Raw genomic sequence first — 19042 nt, forward strand, 5'->3', positions numbered from 1 at the left:
AACCAACTCCAGATACTACTACACAGTATGTGCTGTTTACCACAAGCTCTGACATTGTACAGGACTGTAGTTACTATACAATCAATCAACCTGCTTTAGTTTTCAGCTTGTTTAGCTGTTCCTGGAGTTGTTTTGCCATCACCTGCAATTTCTTCATTTTTTTAGTTTGCATCTAGATTTTACTTAACTGTCATAAAACCTGATTCAAATTAAATAAATATGAAATCTAGGTATGATTTTTATAATATTTCTGCTTAGAATCCTGATAAATATTCATTTATCTACGACAGTTACATGTTTCCAGTGGTTTTTATTTTCATTGTTATACGTTTTTAACCGTCGACCTGGATTATAGCGCCAGATGTGGTTGCTAGGAGATCTGCAAAAAAACGACAGAGCATCTAGGAACTTCGATTACAGTGGTCAAAGCTTTTCTCATTGATTGGCCTGGTTTCTTGTCGCATGACATGAAAGGGATCCTTAAAATTCCTCCTGGCACACCGCCACCCCTTACAACAGTGACTGTTGAGGCAGTCAATGGAAAGTGTTTAAAATACAGTCGATGTATGCAGCACCTTTCATCCCCACCTTTCTGACTGAAATCCATCCTTCTCTCTGCTTCTCTCTCCCCTCCAGGTGTTTATGATGAAGACAGCCAGTGGATAATCCAGGTCAACAGACTGCAGAAACTTATCGACCGCCTAGAACAAAAGGTTACTTGACCTTTCGCTCAGCCTTTCCAGTCTCCTCTCCTTCCTACCTTCTTCTTGTGGGTCTCTTTCTGACATTTCCTGTTTCGCATCTTTCTCCTGTCTCTGTTTCAACCATCTGAGCTTTGCATCATTTTCTGAAACTAACCTGAGATTATGGCAAGTGGATTTAAAACTGTGTCAACATATTCACTCGTCCAACAACACCCACCCACATGCAGACACATGCACATATGTACGTATAGAGGCAGCACCAGCTGCACACAAACCATCATGGCTGCTCTCTGCATGAAATGTGGTGTAAAAAGTAGATAAAATAAATTGACATGCAAACCCAGAAAAGCTGTGATCTGTTTACATTACAAGTGTAAGACTGTGAACAACTGCAAGCATGAATATGAATAATATAAATATCTGAAATTTAAACCCCAGTTGACTCTAAATGCTCATTTTTTTCAAAGCATTATTATGATTACAGTTTTTTACAGACGCTAGGACACATTTCTCAATACTTAGGTCACGTTTGCAAAACTCCTCACACAGTGAGCACAACAGAAGTCTATGTGGGCTAAACTGAGGATCAGTTATCATTGTTTTGGCACAAAATGCATTCAATGACTACATCTCTCAAATTTCATGAATTATCTTCTCACTCAGACACAACACCTGCCAAAAATCTTTGTACGTACAGGACATTTTGCATGTGCTTACATACTGTTTTCAAAACTGTTAAACTTATGGCCAAAACAATAACACAATGCAAAACTTGAAAAGACAGCAAAATTCAACAACAATATTTTATTGAAACATATTTTAAATCTAAAAATGCAGTTTAACCAGCCACAGCTTATTCTCATTGTAGATGAACATCTACACAGGTGTTACTCCTTCAATTTTTCAACTCCTTCAATTCTGGCATGCCAGAAGATTCTTTCCTAGGTGTATTGCCCTAGATGATGTCATGGTCCGCGGCCCGGCGTCCGGGGTGCTGCTGGGATGTCCACGCCCACGAGCGTGGCTGCTAACCCCACACCTGCATCCCATCCCAGGCGATCATCAGGTAGACTATTTAATCCTGCCCTACCTGCTGCTCCACGCCAGTCCGTAGTCGCCTCTCAGCGATCACAACTCGGCGTGTTTTTGTTTACGAGCCACCTGCCTGTCCACCTGTCCGCCTGAGATTTGGTTCACCATCAGCTTTGCCGTCTCGACCCCTTTTGGAGCTCCACCCCCCTCTGGTTCACTCGGCCCGGCTATCACCCCTCTCACAGCCCCGCTCTCGGCGTTCCCTGCGCGGTCCCTCGGTTTCTTCTGGTTCCACACGTTGTTTTTCAGGCTACCCTCACGGGACACCTTTAGTTGCAATAAATATTACTTTCTTTATTCGCTCCTACCCTAGTGTGTGTGTTCTGCTACTGGGTCCTGCCTGCGCTCGGAACTTCGGTTCATGACAGTACGGACTGGCCAGTATGGACCCAGCAGATCCACTCCGCTCCGCTATTACAGTTTTTTACAGACGCTAGGACACATTTCTCAATACTTAGGTCACTTTTGCAAAACTCCTCACACAGTGAGCACAACAGAAGTCTATGTGGGCTAAACTGAGGATCAGTTATCATTGTTTTGGCACAAAATGCTTTCAATGACTACATCTCTCAAATTTCATGAATTATCTTCTCACTCAGACACAACAACTGCCAAAAATCTTTGTACGTACAGGACATTTTGCATGTGCTTACATAATGTTTTCAAAACTGTTAAACTTATGGCCAAAACAATAACACAATGCAAAACTTGAAAAGACAGCAAAATCCAACAGCAATATTTTATTGAAACATATTTTAAATCTAAAAATGCAGTTTAACCAGCCACAGCTTATTCTCATTGTAGATGAACATCTACACAGGTGTTACTCCTTCAATTTTTCAACTCCTTCAATTCTTCAAATGTTAGTGTTTTTTAGGTCATTGTTTTGTGGGTGACAAAGTGTGTTTGTCAGCTGTCAACCTTTGCTAGTGTTCTGGAAGAATGAGTTTATTTGAGACCTGAATAAAGTGTTTTGGTAGTTGTAGTGCATTTTGAATGTGAAATGAACTGCTGTGCCAAGCTGAAGGTCAGTTAGGAGAATTGTGTGAAGAGTTTTGCAAAAGTGACCTAAGTTTTGGGAAATGTGTCCTAGCGTCTGTAAAAAACTGTAATAAACAGGGCGCTATTCTCGGTCGCCACGATCAGCAGCTCCAGTCTCTCCAAGACCGTTGTCAAGAGCTCAGTGACACTCAGAATAAGTTACAAACTAGGCCTCCCGACCCCGTGCACCGCGGCGTTTCACCTCCGCCGCTGGAACCCTTTCACGCGGAGTTGGACCTGTGTGGGGGGTTCCTTTTCCAGTGCTCCTTGTTTTTCAGTCGCACGCCTCACGCGTTTCCCACGGATGCTGCTAAGATCTCCCACTTCGTGGGATTGTTACGGGGGCGTGCTCTAGCATGGGCTGAAGCTTACTTAAACTCTCACCCCATTCGTGATTGTGATTACGATGAATTCCTGGAGGAGTTCCAGGCTACGTTTTCCCCTCCGGTTTCGGAGGACGATGCCGCGCAGAAGTTGCTGGGGCTCCGTCAGGGGCGGCGCAGTATTGCGGAGTACCGAGTTGAATTCCGTACCCGAGCGGTCGCCGTAGGTTGGCCCGATTCGGCCCTTCGTGGGTTTTTTTTACGGTCATTAAACGACCAGATCAAGGACCAACTAGTTTTTCACGAGGAGACCAGATCCTTTGATGAATTGGCCTCCCTCTCCCGTAGGATTGACAGGCGCTTGTGGGAGAGGGATGCTGAGCGGCGGTCTAAGCCTATGGGCTCCGTATTGCGCCCCAGGATTCGCGTTCCTCCGCCCCCGCCCCCAGCTGCGTGTGCGCGCTCTCCGTCGCCGCCCCCGCCCGAACCCATGCAGATCGGACGCTCTCGGCTTTCTCCGGAGGAGAGGGAACGCTGATTTCGGGCTGGAGAATGTCTGTACTGTGGGAGGCCCGGTCACCGCATCGCTGTTTGCCCGGTCCGCCCAAACGACCCGGCCCACCGGTGAGTCCGGGGATACGGGTGGGCAGCACTCTAAGCACTACTAGACCCCGATTGTTACTGTCCGTTACTATCGTGACTTCTAATCAGACTTTTACATGCCCCGCGTTAGTGGACTCCGGGGCGGAACAGAACCTTATGGATGAGAAGCTGGCTAAGAGGCTAGCTGTGTCTCTTACTCCACTCGAACCGCCCATCCCTGCGTCTACATTAAACAACCAAGTGTTTGCATACATAACTCACCAAACCGCGCCTGTACGGTTAATCACATCAGGTAACCACCAAGAGCAGCTGTCCTTTTTCACTTTTCCTGCTCCTGACACCCCGCTTATCCTAGGCTACCCCTGGTTACAGAGACATAACCCACACATAGATTGGGCCGGAAAAAGTATCGCGAGCTGGAGTGTGTTTTGTCTGGCGAACTGCCTGAGGTCAGCCGTTCCCTCCGCGTCAACGGAACGGAGGCCCGCCCCGCCACCCGCGCCGGACCTCTCTTCCGTGCCCCCCGACTATCACGATCTCCAGCAGGTGTTCAGTAAAGATGAGGCGCTCTCACTCCCGCCTCACCGTCCATATGACTGTGCTATCGATCTGCTCCCGGGTGCATCGCTGCCCTCTAGCAGATTATACAACCTGTCTCGCCCCGAAAGAGAAACCATGGAGAATTACATCCAGGAGTCGCTAACTGCAGGACGTATTAGGCCGTCATCCTCTCCCGTGGTTGCGGGTTTTTTCTTCGTGGGAAAGAAAGACGGGACGCTCCGCCCGTGCATCGATTACAGGGGGCTGAATGACGTCACCGTCAAAAACAAATATCCCCTCCCACTCATTAGTTCTATTTTTAACTCACTCCAGGGAGCTACGGTCTTCACCAAACTAGATCTGCGGAACGCCTACCACCTGGTACGGATACGTGAAGGCGACGAGTGGAAGACCGCCTTCAATACCCCACTAGGGCATTTTGAATATCTGGTGATGCCGTTCGGGTTAACGAACGCCCCGGCGGTTTTTCAAGCCCTAGTCAACGACGTGTTACGGGATTTCCTGAACGTGTTTGTTTTTGTTTACCTGGATGATATTTTGATTTTCTCCAAGATGCTCGAGGACCATCGCATCCATGTGAGGAGCGTGCTACAACGGCTGCTCGAAAATAGACTGTACGTAAAAGCGGAAAAGTGTGAGTTCCACGCCTCATCCATTTCCTTCTTGGGCTACATCCTCGCTGGTGGGCAGGTGAAGACCGACCCGGTGAAGATCAAAGCAATATTGGAATGGCCGGTTCCGGAGACACGAAAGAAGCTTCAGAGCTTCTTGGGGTTTGCGAATTTTTATCGCCGTTTCATTCGAAACTACAGCCAGGTGGCCGCGCCTCTCACCCAACTCACCTCACCCAAGGTGTCTTTCACATGGTCCCCTGAGGCCCACGCAGCCTTCGCTAAATTGAAGCGATTATTCATGTCCACACCCATTCTGACCCATCCTGACTCTTCTAAACAGTTTGTTGTTGAGGTCGACGCGTCTGATGCGGGAGTCGGGGCGGTTCTCTCCCAGCGGTCTGGGCCCCTGAATAAACTCCGGCCGTGCGCCTTTTTCTCACGCCGACTCACCCCCGCGGAGAGGAATTACGACATCGGCGACAGGGAACTCCTAGCGGTAAAACTCGCATTGGAGGAATGGCGTCACTGGCTGGAGGGGGCCGAACAGCCCTTCATTATATGGACAGATCATAAAAACCTACTGTACCTTAGAACCGCCAAGAGGTTAAATCCCCGTCAAGCTCGCTGGTCCCTATTCTTCGCCCGCTTCAACTTCACACTCTCCTATCGTCCCGGGTCACGAAACATCAAACCCGATGCGCTCTCCCGTCTGTATTCCCCCGACAGCGAGGCGCCCCCCCCCGCCACCATCCTGCCTGCCTCCTGCGTGGTGGGTGCTCTCACCTGGGAGATTGAGGAGACCATTCGCCAAGCGCTCCCGGGGGACCCTGACCCAGGGACTGGACCGCCAGGACGGCGCTTCGTTCCCGCTGCCGCCCGGGGAGCAGTCATCCACTGGATCCACACAGCACGATTCGCGTGCCACCCGGGCGTGAGCAGAACGGCGCGCCTCCTCAGCAGACACTTCTGGTGGAAATCGCTACTACGGGACGTGAGGGACTACGTGTCTGCCTGTGCCGTCTGCGCTCGTAATAAATCATCCACGAAACATCCCATGGGCCAGCTCCACCCACTCACTACTCCCCACCGGCCCTGGTCTCACATCTCCCTCGACTTTGTTACCGGTCTCCCCACCTCTTCTGGAAAATGTGTCATCCTCACCGTTGTGGATCGGTTTTCTAAGGCCGCCCACTTCGTCCCGCTAGCCAAGCTGCCCTCGGCTGCTGAGACTGCCCAAGCGTTAGTCACGGAAGTCTTCAGGCTCCACGGAATTCCCCTGGACATTGTCTCCGATCGCGGTCCCCAGTTCACCTCACAAGTGTGGAGGACCTTCTGCTCCGTTCTCGGCGCCAAGGTCAGTTTGAGTTCCGGTTTCCACCCGCAATCCAATGGGCAAACTGAACGCCTTAATCAGGAGCTGGAGACTATGCTGAGGTGCGTAGCCAGTCAAAACCCCTCCTCCTGGGTTACTTACCTGCCCTGGGTGGAGTACGCCCACAATACTCTCACCTCGTCTTCCACCGGCTTGTCTCCTTTCGAAGCGTCCCTCGGATATCAGCCTCCGCTCTTCCCGGAAGAGGACCTGTCCCTCTCCGTCCCGTCGGCCCCTCATCACCTCCGGCGCTGCCAACGTGTGTGGCGCTGCGCTCGCCGCGCCCTCCTGCGCGCAAAGGAACGACAGGCGCACTACGCCGATCGTCGCCGCGCCCCAGCCCCTGACTACCAGCCGGGACAGAAGGTTTGGTTGGCTGCTGGGAATATCCCGCTCCGGGGCACGTCCCGCAAACTGGCTCCCCGTTTCATCGAGCCGTACGAAGTGGACCGGGTCATCGACCCGGTGGCGGTCAGGCTCCGGCTTCCGGCCTCTTGGCGTGTACATCCCACGTTCCATGTATCTCAACTTAAGCCGGTCCGCCTCAGCCCCCTGTGCCCTCCTTCCGAGCCCCCTCCTCCCGCCCGGCTCGTCGGCGGCCATCCGGCCTATGCGGTCCGGCGGATCCTGGATGCGCGCCGGCGCAGGCGCGGCTGGCAGTATCTTGTGGCTTGGGAGGGGTACGGCCCCGAGGACCGCCTCTGGGTCCCGCGCTCCTTCATTCTGGACCCTCGTCTCATCTCTGCTTTCCGTGCTTCTCTCCGCAGGCGGGGTCCCGGCCGGTCGCCTGGGGGCGACCCTTGAGGGGGGGGTACTGTCATGGTCCGCGGCCCGGCGTCCGGGGTGCTGCTGGGATGTCCACGCCCACGAGCGTGGCTGCTAACCCCACACCTGCATCCCATCCCAGGCGATCATCAGGTGGACTATTTAATCCTGCCCTACCTGCTGCTCCACGCCAGTCCGTAGTCGCCTCTCAGCGATCACAACTCGGCGTGTTTTTGTTTACGAGCCACCTGCCTGTCCACCTGTCCGCCTGAGATTTGGTTCACCATCAGCTTCGCCGTCTCGACCCCTTTTGGAGCTCCACCCCCCTCTGGTTCACTCGGCCCGGCTATCACCCCTCTCACAGCCCCGCTCTCGGCGTTCCCTGCGCGGTCCCTCGGTTTCTTCTGGTTCCATACGTTGTTTTTCAGGCTACCCTCACGGGACACCTTTAGTTGCAATAAATATTACTTTCTTTATTCGCTCCTACCCTAGTGTGTGTGTTCTGCTACTGGGTCCTGCCTGCGCTCGGAACTTCGGTTCATGACAGATGACATAAGATGTGATGTGGATGAGAACCTGTGGCCAAATGGAGAAGACCGAGTAGATTAGCATTACTATTGTATGTGTATCAGTGGATGGTGTGTATACAAATTCTTGTATTTTGGGATTACTTAGTGCAAAAAAATAAAAAAATACATAAACAAATATTAACGAATTCTGCATGATGTCTGATTCATTCCAGTAACATATATTGAAATTATAAACAGAGATGTGTCCTTGTTTTACACAAGAAAACACTGTGTAATGCTACATGTTGTTAGTGTTTTTTAGGTCATTGTTTTGTGGGTGACAAAGTGTGTTTGTCGGCTGTCAACCTTTGCTAGTGTTCTGGTAGTTGTAGTGCATTTTGAATGTGAAATGAACTGCTTTGCCAAGCTGACGGTCAGTTAGGAGGATTGTGTGAAGAGTTTTGCAAAAGTGACCTAAGTATTGAGAAATGTGTCCTAGCGTCTGTAAAAAACTGTAATGCTTTTAGGAATCTAATAGAATATCCTTATTTCATTATTTAATGTCTCTCTTTGTATTTTTAATCATCCTTTTATACATTTTGAATTATTTTATGAAGATTTCAATTTTTTATTTTCATTTTTGGTTTATATATTTTAATTTTTAAAAATGTATCGATACAGTAATGTTGTTTTAATTGAATGCATTTATTAATTTATTTATTATGTAGTTATACTCATACATGGTAACCACAAGGACTCAGAAGATAAATCTTAGAGCTCATGAGATCATTACCAAAAAAAGAGCTCTACTAAAACAAAACAAAAACAAAAAAAACAACTGGTTTGTCTGGATATTTCTTTCTTTGTTCTGTTCTGCAACTTGTTTGTGTTGCCAACAGCTGGAAAAATCAGTCACTGCAGGTTTTATGGTGACTTGATTTTCTCTTTTTCAGCTGCTGGAGTATCTTTGAGTGGCTTAGTATAATTCAGAGTTTATATATAATATAATTCATTATTCATATTTCTCATCTTCTGTCTGCACCAACCCATTTTATCTTCTCCTTCTCAAGACAGCTTTCTTGTGATTGGGTTGGCTTCTATGCTCACACTAGACATGTAATTATATGGCCTTAGATGGTCATAGAAAGATATTTGCCTTCATAGACTCGTACAGAAACAAGGAGCAGAGAAGGCTTCCTGGAACTGAGCATTTAGAGCTGTTTGCAGTTTATGGCTCATGGTAGTAACAGCTCATATATGTGACAATAAATCTGTAAAAGCATACCAATGGGCCGTGTAATACTTGTAAATAAAGACTGTGAATGACGGGTTATACACTGAGATAAATGAAAATGAGTCACTGGTAAAGGACTCATCACTTCCTTTTGTTCCACAGGAGATCCGTCTGGAGCCCGTTGAAGAAGAGGTCTTGGAGAGCAAATCGGTTTGTTTTTCCTTACTTATCTACTGTTCACCTGTTTTTCCACAGTGACCACTTCACTGCTCTCACATGGAGGCCAGTCAGTGTTGTCATAGCAACAGCAGAGTTTAAAGTTGCTCTGTCTGTCTTTATCTTCCATCTGTTTGTTTAGGGCTCAATATTCAGTTAGAGTAGGGAGCAGACATTAAGGTGCGAGGACGTGTGAGCTAGGGAGTCGACAGTGCCTCTGTGTTCTTGTACTGTTTCTGCAAAAACCCATAGCTTAGAATACTGGCCATGTGAATAATACAGGACCAGCAGTAGGAAAAAATATGAACAATACATCATCACTTATTTTTATGCTGGAGCCAAACTCTGATGTTTTGCCTGCATCAAAAAGCGCAGTCTAGATGTGGAAAAGTGTATCCTCTTTCTCTTAACCAGGTCTAAAAATCTCTAAAAACAGAAGTTTTGGCATTTTGCTGTATGCAGGTGTGATGACACAATGTCAAGGAGCAAAGACATCAGCAATGATCGTAGAGAAGCAACTGTTGCTTCCCATCAATCTGGAAAAAGACATTTCCAAACTATTTATTTTACAGTAAGAAAGAAGAGAAAATCATTCAAAGACAGCTCTTCCTGGGAGTGGAAGTCCCAACAAATTCAGCCCAAGGTCCAAACCACTGAATCCTCAGAGAAACTACCAAAACCCAAGTGCTACGGCTCAGACCTGCAAGCCTCAGTTAGCATGTTATATGTAAAAGTTCATGACAGTACGATTAGAAAAAGACTGAACAAGGATTCGGATATTTTCCTGGAGAAAGGTTCTTCTCTCTAAAAAGAACATGGCAGTACAGATTAGATTTGCAGAGTTTCTCCTGAACAAACCACAAACCTCCTGTAACAATGGCCTTTGGACTGGCGAGACCAAACTTTGGATAAAACCAAACACACCATATTAGCACAACACCTCATCCTGTCAAGCATGGTGGTAGAGAGGTGATAACTTTGATGACAGCCACAGGACCTGGGCACCTTGCAGTCACTGAATCAACCATGAACTCCTCTGTATACCAAAGTATCCTAGAGACAAATATGAGCAGCAGCAAATTGACAACAGAAAGACTGAAAAAGGAAAGAATCAAGGTGTTGCAATGATCCAGTCAAAGTCCAGACCTCAACCTGGTTAAAATCCTGTGGTGGAACTTGAGGAGAGCCATGCATAAACAAATGGGTAGAAACCTCAATAAACTGAACCAGCATCGTTAAGAAGTGAGGCTTGGATTAGCTTTTGCTAAATAAATAATGTCATGCTGCAATATGTCTTAATGTCACGTGCTGTTGTTCACCTGACGTTATATTACATAATTTTAGAACCATTTTGTATTATGTCTTGATTCGTTAAAGCTTTGAGCTGGTTGAAGGTGTACTTTCTTCTTCACGTGACTGCATTAGGGTCATTACTCCTCGTGCTTGCAGATAAACGAGGGTGAGTAAAACTTAAAAATCTTGGACTAAAGTAGAAAAAAGTCCCAGAAGGAAAATGGCAGTCAGGCACAACAATGTCATTTAGGTTGATTAAAAGTGATATACACACACTTCCTCCTTCACAGATATTTTGATGTATCATAGATGATTGTCTTCATCGCATCACATACCCACTGTACTGTGATTACTTTTTGATTCCCACCATTGCAGGAGGACATGCATTTCTTTTTACCCAAAGTGTAAAACTTCTACTGACAAACAAAATGTTTTCCAGGTTTGTATTTGTGTCGCTGAATGTGCCGGTTTGTGTGTGTGTGTGCGTGTGTGTGTGTGTGTGTGTGTGTGTGTGTGTGTGTGTGTGTGTGTGTGTGTGTGTGTGTGTGTGTGTGTGTGTGTGTGTCCACATGCCAAAGGAAACAGTAACTGCTCTTGCAGTCTGAGCTGCCTGGCACTCATTTCATGGCTGAAATGATGACTCACTGACTATCACATCAACACCAGCACTAACAGGATTTCTCTTTAGTTTCTTCCATCATGAAAATCTCAGCAGCATAGCCAACATCTAATATTTTATATTTTTCATGCATTAGTTTCAAAGTTTTAATGCAAAAGCAATTTCAATCATTATTTTGGGAAATAGCTATTTTATATTTTAACACCTTACTGCCACTTAACCCTTGTAAATATAAAACAGATACATTTATCTTGTCTAACGGCTGAGAGAAGCACATGAAACATGTTTAACATGAGAACCCCTCATTGCATGTAGGGTTTTTTAGACATCTCTGGAGGTCCGTGATGTGACACATTCACGTATGTCAAATATGAAATTGTGGAAAAAAAAAAACAACAATCTCACGTTAGTTAAGATGAAGGTTTCTGACAGATAAGGGCCAAATCAAGTCCTGCAGCTAAATTATTTGCTATCCTGAGCTATCTGCAAAGGACAGTGTTAATGAGTGAGAACTCAAAACTGTAAGTGACATGAAACCACTAAAATCTTTGTGTCATATTGATAATTTCAGTGGATAGCTCAACTAAAGTTTCTGTACCTTAGATGCTTCTTACACTTCTAATAGTTCTTGCAAGCTGTTTTTATACAGCACTGTGCAAACGTCTTTAGCTACCCCTCTCTGACTGCTTTTAGTTCTGTTCTCTGTCAGGATGATCCCACACTGCTTCAATAATAACGAGGTCCAGGCTCAATCCATCGCTAATAGTGTTATAGTATGTTTTTGTGTATCAACTTTTCTCCCTGTTTCTGTTCTTTTAGAATGGCCCCTTCTGATAATGGTCAGGCACAAGGAATGAACTGATTAAAGTTATTGAAAAGGCTCTCACACAAATAAACGCTTTTAAAGACCTTCTGAAAGTCTGGATCATTGTTTGTTAAGACCACTTTTGGAAATTTACAAAAAGTCTGGCTCATTTGAAGATAAATATAAAAAATAAGAGGTTGTTTGAGATTTTTGTACAGTACTATATGTGCCCAAACAAGAAGAAAGTGGGATTTAAATAGTTTGTTTCAGAGAGAAGACGCCTAAGGAGCATCAGTGAGGCTATTTTATAACACAATATGTGTGCGTTATGTTTATGGAATGATTTGTGTTTGTATCCTACTGCAGAGGCAGCTCCAAATGAAGGTATGCATATGAATGTTTCATGCTACTGTCATTCTCATTACTAATTTGATGCAGACATCTCTTTGTGTGTGAATTAATCAATATGTAATTTTGTTTAATTTGCTGTGTGTCACTGGGAATAAATGGGTTGCTGAGTAATCCAATAATGACCCACAACACAAGACTGATGTGTGTTTGTGTGCGTTAACATGCCTGAGTGGATGCGTCCCTGAGTGTGTGCATGCGTGCGAGGGTGACTTTCTCCCAAATTAGCCACTGAGAGAGCGAAAGTGTGCGCATTTCATCAGACACACCCATACACATATATACACACACCCGCAGTCGTGTTTCAGTCATTTCAAAAGACATTATATTGACTTACCTTCATTTCCTAGAGTCTCACCCTCATTAACACACACTGCCTGCTTTATAGCCAACAGGGAGACCATTCACTTCCTGTTCTAATCATCTGCTCTGCTGCTGTTAACAATTCCTCATCAGCCACAGGAAATGATTAGCAGGTTTTCTACAGTCATGGGTACACCAGCTTCCCCCCCCCCCCACCCTGCTGTTCACACCTTTGAACAAGATGTCTGTACATGCTTCCTCTAAATGTGTATTCGGGGTCATATTCTGGTCTCTGAGCAAATGTGTTGGCACATTTATTCAGAAGCTGATGCCAAGACCTTATGAGACATGATCATTTTTCACTTTACACTTCTGCGTGAGTCACAATGCACTGAGCAAATTCAAAATCCTGCCAGATTTACAAACACCTCAGCTCAAACGGCCTCTCAACATACGAGAAGCAGCCTCTGTCTGTCTGACGTCTGTGCGCCTTTAAATGTTGTGTTTGCGTCTTGTCTCTGCAGCACATCCTAATAGTTCAGAGGCAGCTCTCGGTGCTGGAAGAAGAGCTGGAGGAGTTTCGCTTGGCTCTCAGACAGTACATGGAGTGCGCCTGTGCCCAGACTGGATGTTTGCAGTCAGTTTATATTCTCTTTGTTCATTTGTGTCAGGGATTTACTGCTTTTATTTTTATCCTTTCTATTTTTCACATTTTTGTAAAGGCTTGATTAAGACGGGCAGACAGACAGGTCTTGTGAAGCTGCCCTAACCTGAGACTAAAAATATTTCAGCTGCTTTTCTGGCATTAGAAACTATTTTTAACATATTGCTTGCATTTCTAATGAATTATGCAGCTTAAGGAACAGAAATCATAACGCATGTGTTTTAATAAGATTCCACTGAAATGCTGCATAAGCAAAACTAAACATCTTCTAGCAGTGAAGGAAACAAAGTCACACTCTGATATAAAGACAAGAGCCTCACCTTTGACCTTTTGATAATTATGTCAACTCGTGGACCAATTAGAAGAATGAAGGTGATCTTCAATTCCAATATACATTAAATGCCCACTTTATTAGGGACACATGTTCAACCGGTCCTTAATGCACTTCTGGACTGGTTTTCATGTAGTGCTTCTCTACTCAAGCAAATAAGGCGTTTTCTACAACATGTCCCATTCACCCATTCACACACACATTCCAACCCACTATCATGGCAAGGCATGTAATAGACAGCGTGTCCATTTCCCCCTTTGCTTCAAAGTGTGAAATGCACATGCATGAAGAAGTTGCAATAAGCTGCAGTACCAGCAGAGGGAAAATTAATTATTTCAACCCAACATGAAAATAATCACAGGAAAGTGTTCAAACAGACACTGATATGTAAATACGTATTAGCCACCTAGCGTAAAATCTTTCTAGCATAAAAAGACCCTGGAATATACTGCCTCATACCTGCCTCAGTCACTTAATGACTTATTGGCCTTAAATGTATTATGTCCCTCTGATGGAACTGCAGAGGGAGATACTATTATTTATATTATTTCATTTTACACCACTGTTAATCCTTTTGTGGAGGACAGGAATGACACCTGTCCTCCACAAAAGCCTGAGCAGGCTTACTGCAACAAGCAAGAATAACTTGCGGCAACTTCTTCTAAACAGTAAAAATTAATGCTTACTTGCACAAATGAAAAACAGAAAGGTCAGATGTTTGTTTAAAGGAAGATTAGTTAGAGTTATGAAGAAGGCCGAAACATATTCTTTATATGTCGAACTGTATGATTTGAACCTTTAATTTAAAAAAGTAATTTATTAAATCACTAGAGAAATATGAACATTGCTAAACTATTAATAAGCTACTAGTTCACCACTCCCCAATACTACACAGCATCCTTTGTGGCCTATATCATATGTGTATTACAGTGTAGTAGTGAAATTTAAGCTTGACTAGTGACTTAAATCTATATCAAATTAAATACATATGGCTGGTTTGAGCCATTGTCCTCCTAATAGGAGTAAAGAATCAGTCTTCTGTTATAGCTCAGGACATTTTGTGAGTTCTACTGTTGTGTGCGATCACAACAAAGCAGATAAAATAACATTTGCATTTCTGCCTGCCAAAACCTCCCAAAAATCTGAAGCTCTGTCACCCGAGTCGCTCCGTGAGTAAATTCAGCAGGACAAAACAAATTGCTCTCACATACTGTCACTCTGGTTTTAGACTAATCCCAGCAGCCTAAAGGACAGCTTGACATTTATATGCTTTGTCATGATTGCTTCTCTAAATACTCAGTCATGTTTCAGGCTCACTTTTAAGTTAAACTGTGATTAATAAAACACTAGCCTGCTGCATGAAGCCTCAACATCAGGACGAAACCACACAGTGTTTTTGACAGACCCACAATACCCGCATGCTGTCAGAGTGTAGGACACAATTCGGGCAGAGAAGCTGTGTTGGGCGACATGATGCGGCACACTAATTAGTAACTGCATGACTTGTGCGCTCTCGTGTTTTGTGTTTGGCAGCATCGCAGTTCAGCGGCTGGCAAATGAATCACGCTTCATTCTCTATGAATTCTGGGAGCACAACAATGTGTGGAAGAAGTAAGTGTTCGCCTGTCAGAATGTAGTTGTTACTTGAATGTATGTTTTAACATGGAATTTTTATACATATTGTTGTGTCACATCATGTATATTTATCAAAATGAATGATCCTACTTAATTTTCCCAGTTCTATATATAAAAAAAGACAGTCATTGACCCATCCCTTCCCAAACAAACAGCTTGCAATCAAGCATTCCCAGTGTCAAATCACATAGCTAAATGTAATATAAAAGCACAGCGTGGGAAAGCAAATGTATAACAAGATCATTTTGTTTGGTTAAAATCACAAATCAAAGACAAAACCGTTGTGAATAATGCAGACCTGCCAGCATTTCAGGACTTCAGGCTGCATTTCTGCCACAGTCTGAAGAACCGTGAAGGCAAATATTGAGGCGACAGCTGTTTTTCCTTAACTGCTCCACTGAAGTCCAGCTGTTGTCACAAATGCAAAAGACTGTATAAGAAAGATTAAACCAGATAAGCGAAGGAAAGCCACTGGCTGTAGCAACAACAAGCATGGAGGAGATTTAAATAAAGTAGAATCAAAACACCTAAAACACTGGATCTGAAGTGGAGCTTCTAGGGACTTGATATTTATGAGCTCGACCGAGTGGTTAACTTGATAAAATCATATATCATGAAAGTTGGGCATAGAATTCTGCCTTAGGAAGTGAGGCCAGAGCAGAAATGCCTGCATCAACTTGATTTATTTCTAATGACCACCAGGGGGCTTCGTCTATAGCGGTCTGATTGTATAGAGGTTTCTTACGTGTGCACATAGTTGTTCACATTATTGGACATTATACAACCAGATAGTAAAACACAAACCAGAAACAGATTGTTGTCCTTCAAACTAAAAGTTTTGTGTCATATTTTGAAAGGACAACTTTTACTTTTTAGGCAACAGTCCATTTCCAGTTTGTGTTGCACTTTTCACAGTTTCACTACCACCTGGAAACTGTTTCCAGACAAGCTGGTATGATTGCAGCAACCGGTGATTGCAGCAACTTGATAGTGACCAAAACAATCATAAACCAACGGGTGAAGGAATACACATTTCTCCCTAGCAACCAGTGGTTGCCAGGTCTCTAGGCGAGCGTGACTGATGCCTTATTCACTTGACCCAATCATGTAGTTTGTGGTTATGTATCCACAAAACTTCAATAGATGTCTGTAAGAAAATGAGCCCACTGCTCACTTGATTACCTCAGTAAACACTTTCCTAGTTTCTGATCTCAGTTGTTAGTTTCTCGGGGTTTTTTTATTGCAGATTGTTCAGCTAACTTATAACTTATAGACACATTTCCATTGCTGGAAAAACAATCCACTTTTATGGATTTTATGAATAAACCTTTATGACTGTTTATGTCCAAATTTTATTTTACCATGTTTGTTATATATAAATATATTTTTTTAATGGTTTTTTATGCTATTGTTCACATGTTGTCTATGGATGTACTGCCATGAACACTTAGCCAATGAGAAGTGTTCAGCTCTGCAAGTCCTGCCCCTAAAGATCATAAACTTTCAGGAAGTAAATCAGGTTGAGCACATTTTAAGGAATTGTTGGTATGGCAGTTTTTTAGTTGCTTTTGTGTACATGTTTACATATTTCTGTTTTTGTTTAAAGAATTTTAATTTATTGACTTTTAATAGCAAATAATTTGGAAAACTAGTGTTACGCAAACAGCTGAACTCAAAATCAATATGAGAATTATTCATTTATTTACTAGAAAGAAATTATGTAGAAAACCTGCCATGACCCCGATTTGAACCGGGGTTGCTGCGGCCACAACGCAGAGTACTAACCACTATACGATCGCGGCTGCTCTGACCTGAAACCATCTTTGAGTTTTCTCTTTTCTGCTCTTCAGTCACCTACAGACCAACTACAGTAAAACCTTCCAGAGGGGGAACGTGGACTTCCTGGAAACTCCTGAGACCATTACCACCATGTTGGTTCCTGGTAAGAACATCCATAGCATCAACAGTGAACTGTGTGACATCAACAGGAAAAAGATTAAGACTGATTCAGGCAGCTTTTGCTGGGGCTGCCGTTAATCATAAAAAGAATCCTCTCCAGACAAACAATCGATTTTTTAAGATTCAAATCAGGGCTCTGCAGTGTTTGAAGTTATTCAAAGGTCATGCTGAGAGATCTCTGCTTTGAGATTTCACCCGACAAATGTGATTAAGCATCAGAGAAATGAGATTGGTTAAGAGCTTGACACTGGGAAATCAACAACGACTCAGTCTACTTGTCTGCACAGTTAACAGTGACTTTTCTTGGTTAAACGTGGCACAATTTGCTCTCCTGGAATAATTTAATTTTTAATATTTTAGCATGTGTTTTTTATGGTTATTTTGTGGGGGTTTTCTCTTCTCTTTTCTATTTCTACCTTTAAAAGTGTCACTTTCAGCATTGGGCCAGTTATTTTTGTTTTGTGTTTCCACTGCAGCCTCCTGGTGGGTCCTCAACAACAACTGAACGTGGACACACACTTCTCTTTACTGATGGGTGCAAACAAACAGCAACTGGCCAACACATCTGGAAGTCCACAGCAAGAGCAACAATGCCGCCTACCCCTGACACACGCACACACACACGCGCACACACACGCACACACACACACACACACACACACACACACACACACACACACACGATGAACACATTTTGTGAAGTCATGGTGATTAGTATCTATTTTATGACCTCCATGTTCCTTCATAGTTTGGTGGTAGCTCAAATAGCTCACGCGTGTTTGTTTACGTTCCTCGGCCATCCTAAAAGCAACAATCTCAGTAGACAGTGATCAATCTGATTATCTCATCGCAGTGTTTGACATGACATCATCTATAGTCCAGAGTAGTTCATGAGACAGGTGTGTGTGTTTGTATAGGTTAATTCGTGAAGACCAGCGTGTAAAGTTTTTGTCCCCATTGTTGGTTTTAGGGTTCAGTTGATTTGGGGCTGGGAAGTCTGTTAAAGAATGTCCTCACAGATAGCCATACAAGTATATAGGTGTGTGTGTGTGTGTGTGTGTGTGTGTGTGTGTGTGTGTGTGTGTGTGTGTGTGTGTGTGTGTGTGTGTGTGTGTGTGTGTGACGTGTGTGTATGCATCTGTGTGAGTGACTGAGAGTGACTAGTTGATGAAATTGTATCAACTGTAGCAGCTCTGGAGAACTCATTAAACCATAATACTGTTGTTTCAGCATTTATTGAGTTAAAATGAGATAAAAGCATAAATAAAGACGATATTATTGTGTATTTGTGGGCTTCTTTTTCTCATTCTGTGAGTGGAAATGATTTCATCTCTCTCTTGGTGTTTTTTTCACATTTGTCTCTCGTCACAATATCTTAAATATGACAAATCAGCCTTTTTCTTTGTTTATATTTTTATGATTATGATTATAAAAATATAATTATTTTTATGATTACGTAAAAGTGATATTTCATGCACAAGCGTTATTTATTAGCCTTATTTAATATCTACATTAATTTACTTAAAAATAAAGCAGGGTCATGTGAATAAGACCAAAGCAAACACATTTAAAGCCTAACACATTCTGACTTAAGCTTTGCATTTTATTTCCATATATATACTTAGCTAAGCAAACTGCACCACTGTGTGGACAGATAGCAGTACTGAAGCTAGGAGCCACTGCTACTAATTCTTTTTCTTTCACACCCAAACAGGAAAAGCAACTCTGACTGAGCTGCTCCACTATAGGAACAGTATGACCTTCAGCACATAATGAACACCACACTCACTTAAAAAATAAATTTATTAAAACAATTTTAATTAAACAACAACCCTTTTCTTTTAGTGTCTTTCCACTCAGTGTTTCCAAAAAAAAACACTGAGTCCAAAAAAGCTCAAGGAAAGGTAAAGTGCATCTTCTGAGCCCATCAATTTGTTCCTACCAAGCTGTTGGAACAGTGTAGTATCCAGTAATAGCATCCAGCTAGCAGA

At 43.8% G+C, this 19042-nt stretch overlaps 1 protein-coding gene across 2 annotated transcripts in view; it reads left to right on the forward strand.

Moving 5' to 3' along the window:
* necab1 (N-terminal EF-hand calcium binding protein 1) overlaps positions 1-18132 on the forward strand; it is a 45152-nt gene extending 27020 nt beyond the window's left edge. The window contains exons 8-14 of one of the 2 annotated variants that reach the window (XM_026156583.1): positions 637-713; positions 8981-9028; positions 12118-12135; positions 12987-13099; positions 14991-15068; positions 16943-17034; positions 17528-18132. In XM_026156583.1, the coding sequence (XP_026012368.1) occupies positions 637-713; positions 8981-9028; positions 12118-12135; positions 12987-13099; positions 14991-15068; positions 16943-17034; positions 17528-17556 (455 nt within the window). In that variant the 3' untranslated portion in view covers positions 17557-18132. The remainder of the gene's footprint in view (positions 1-636; positions 714-8980; positions 9029-12117; positions 12136-12986; positions 13100-14990; positions 15069-16942; positions 17035-17527) is intronic. The other variant, XM_026156584.1, reaches the window with a different exon arrangement.
* Positions 18133-19042: the final 910 nt, after the last annotated feature.

The sequence above is a fragment of the Astatotilapia calliptera genome, chromosome 22 (assembly GCF_900246225.1).
Source record: "Astatotilapia calliptera chromosome 22, fAstCal1.2, whole genome shotgun sequence".
Classification (NCBI taxonomy): Eukaryota; Metazoa; Chordata; class Actinopteri; order Cichliformes; family Cichlidae; genus Astatotilapia; species Astatotilapia calliptera.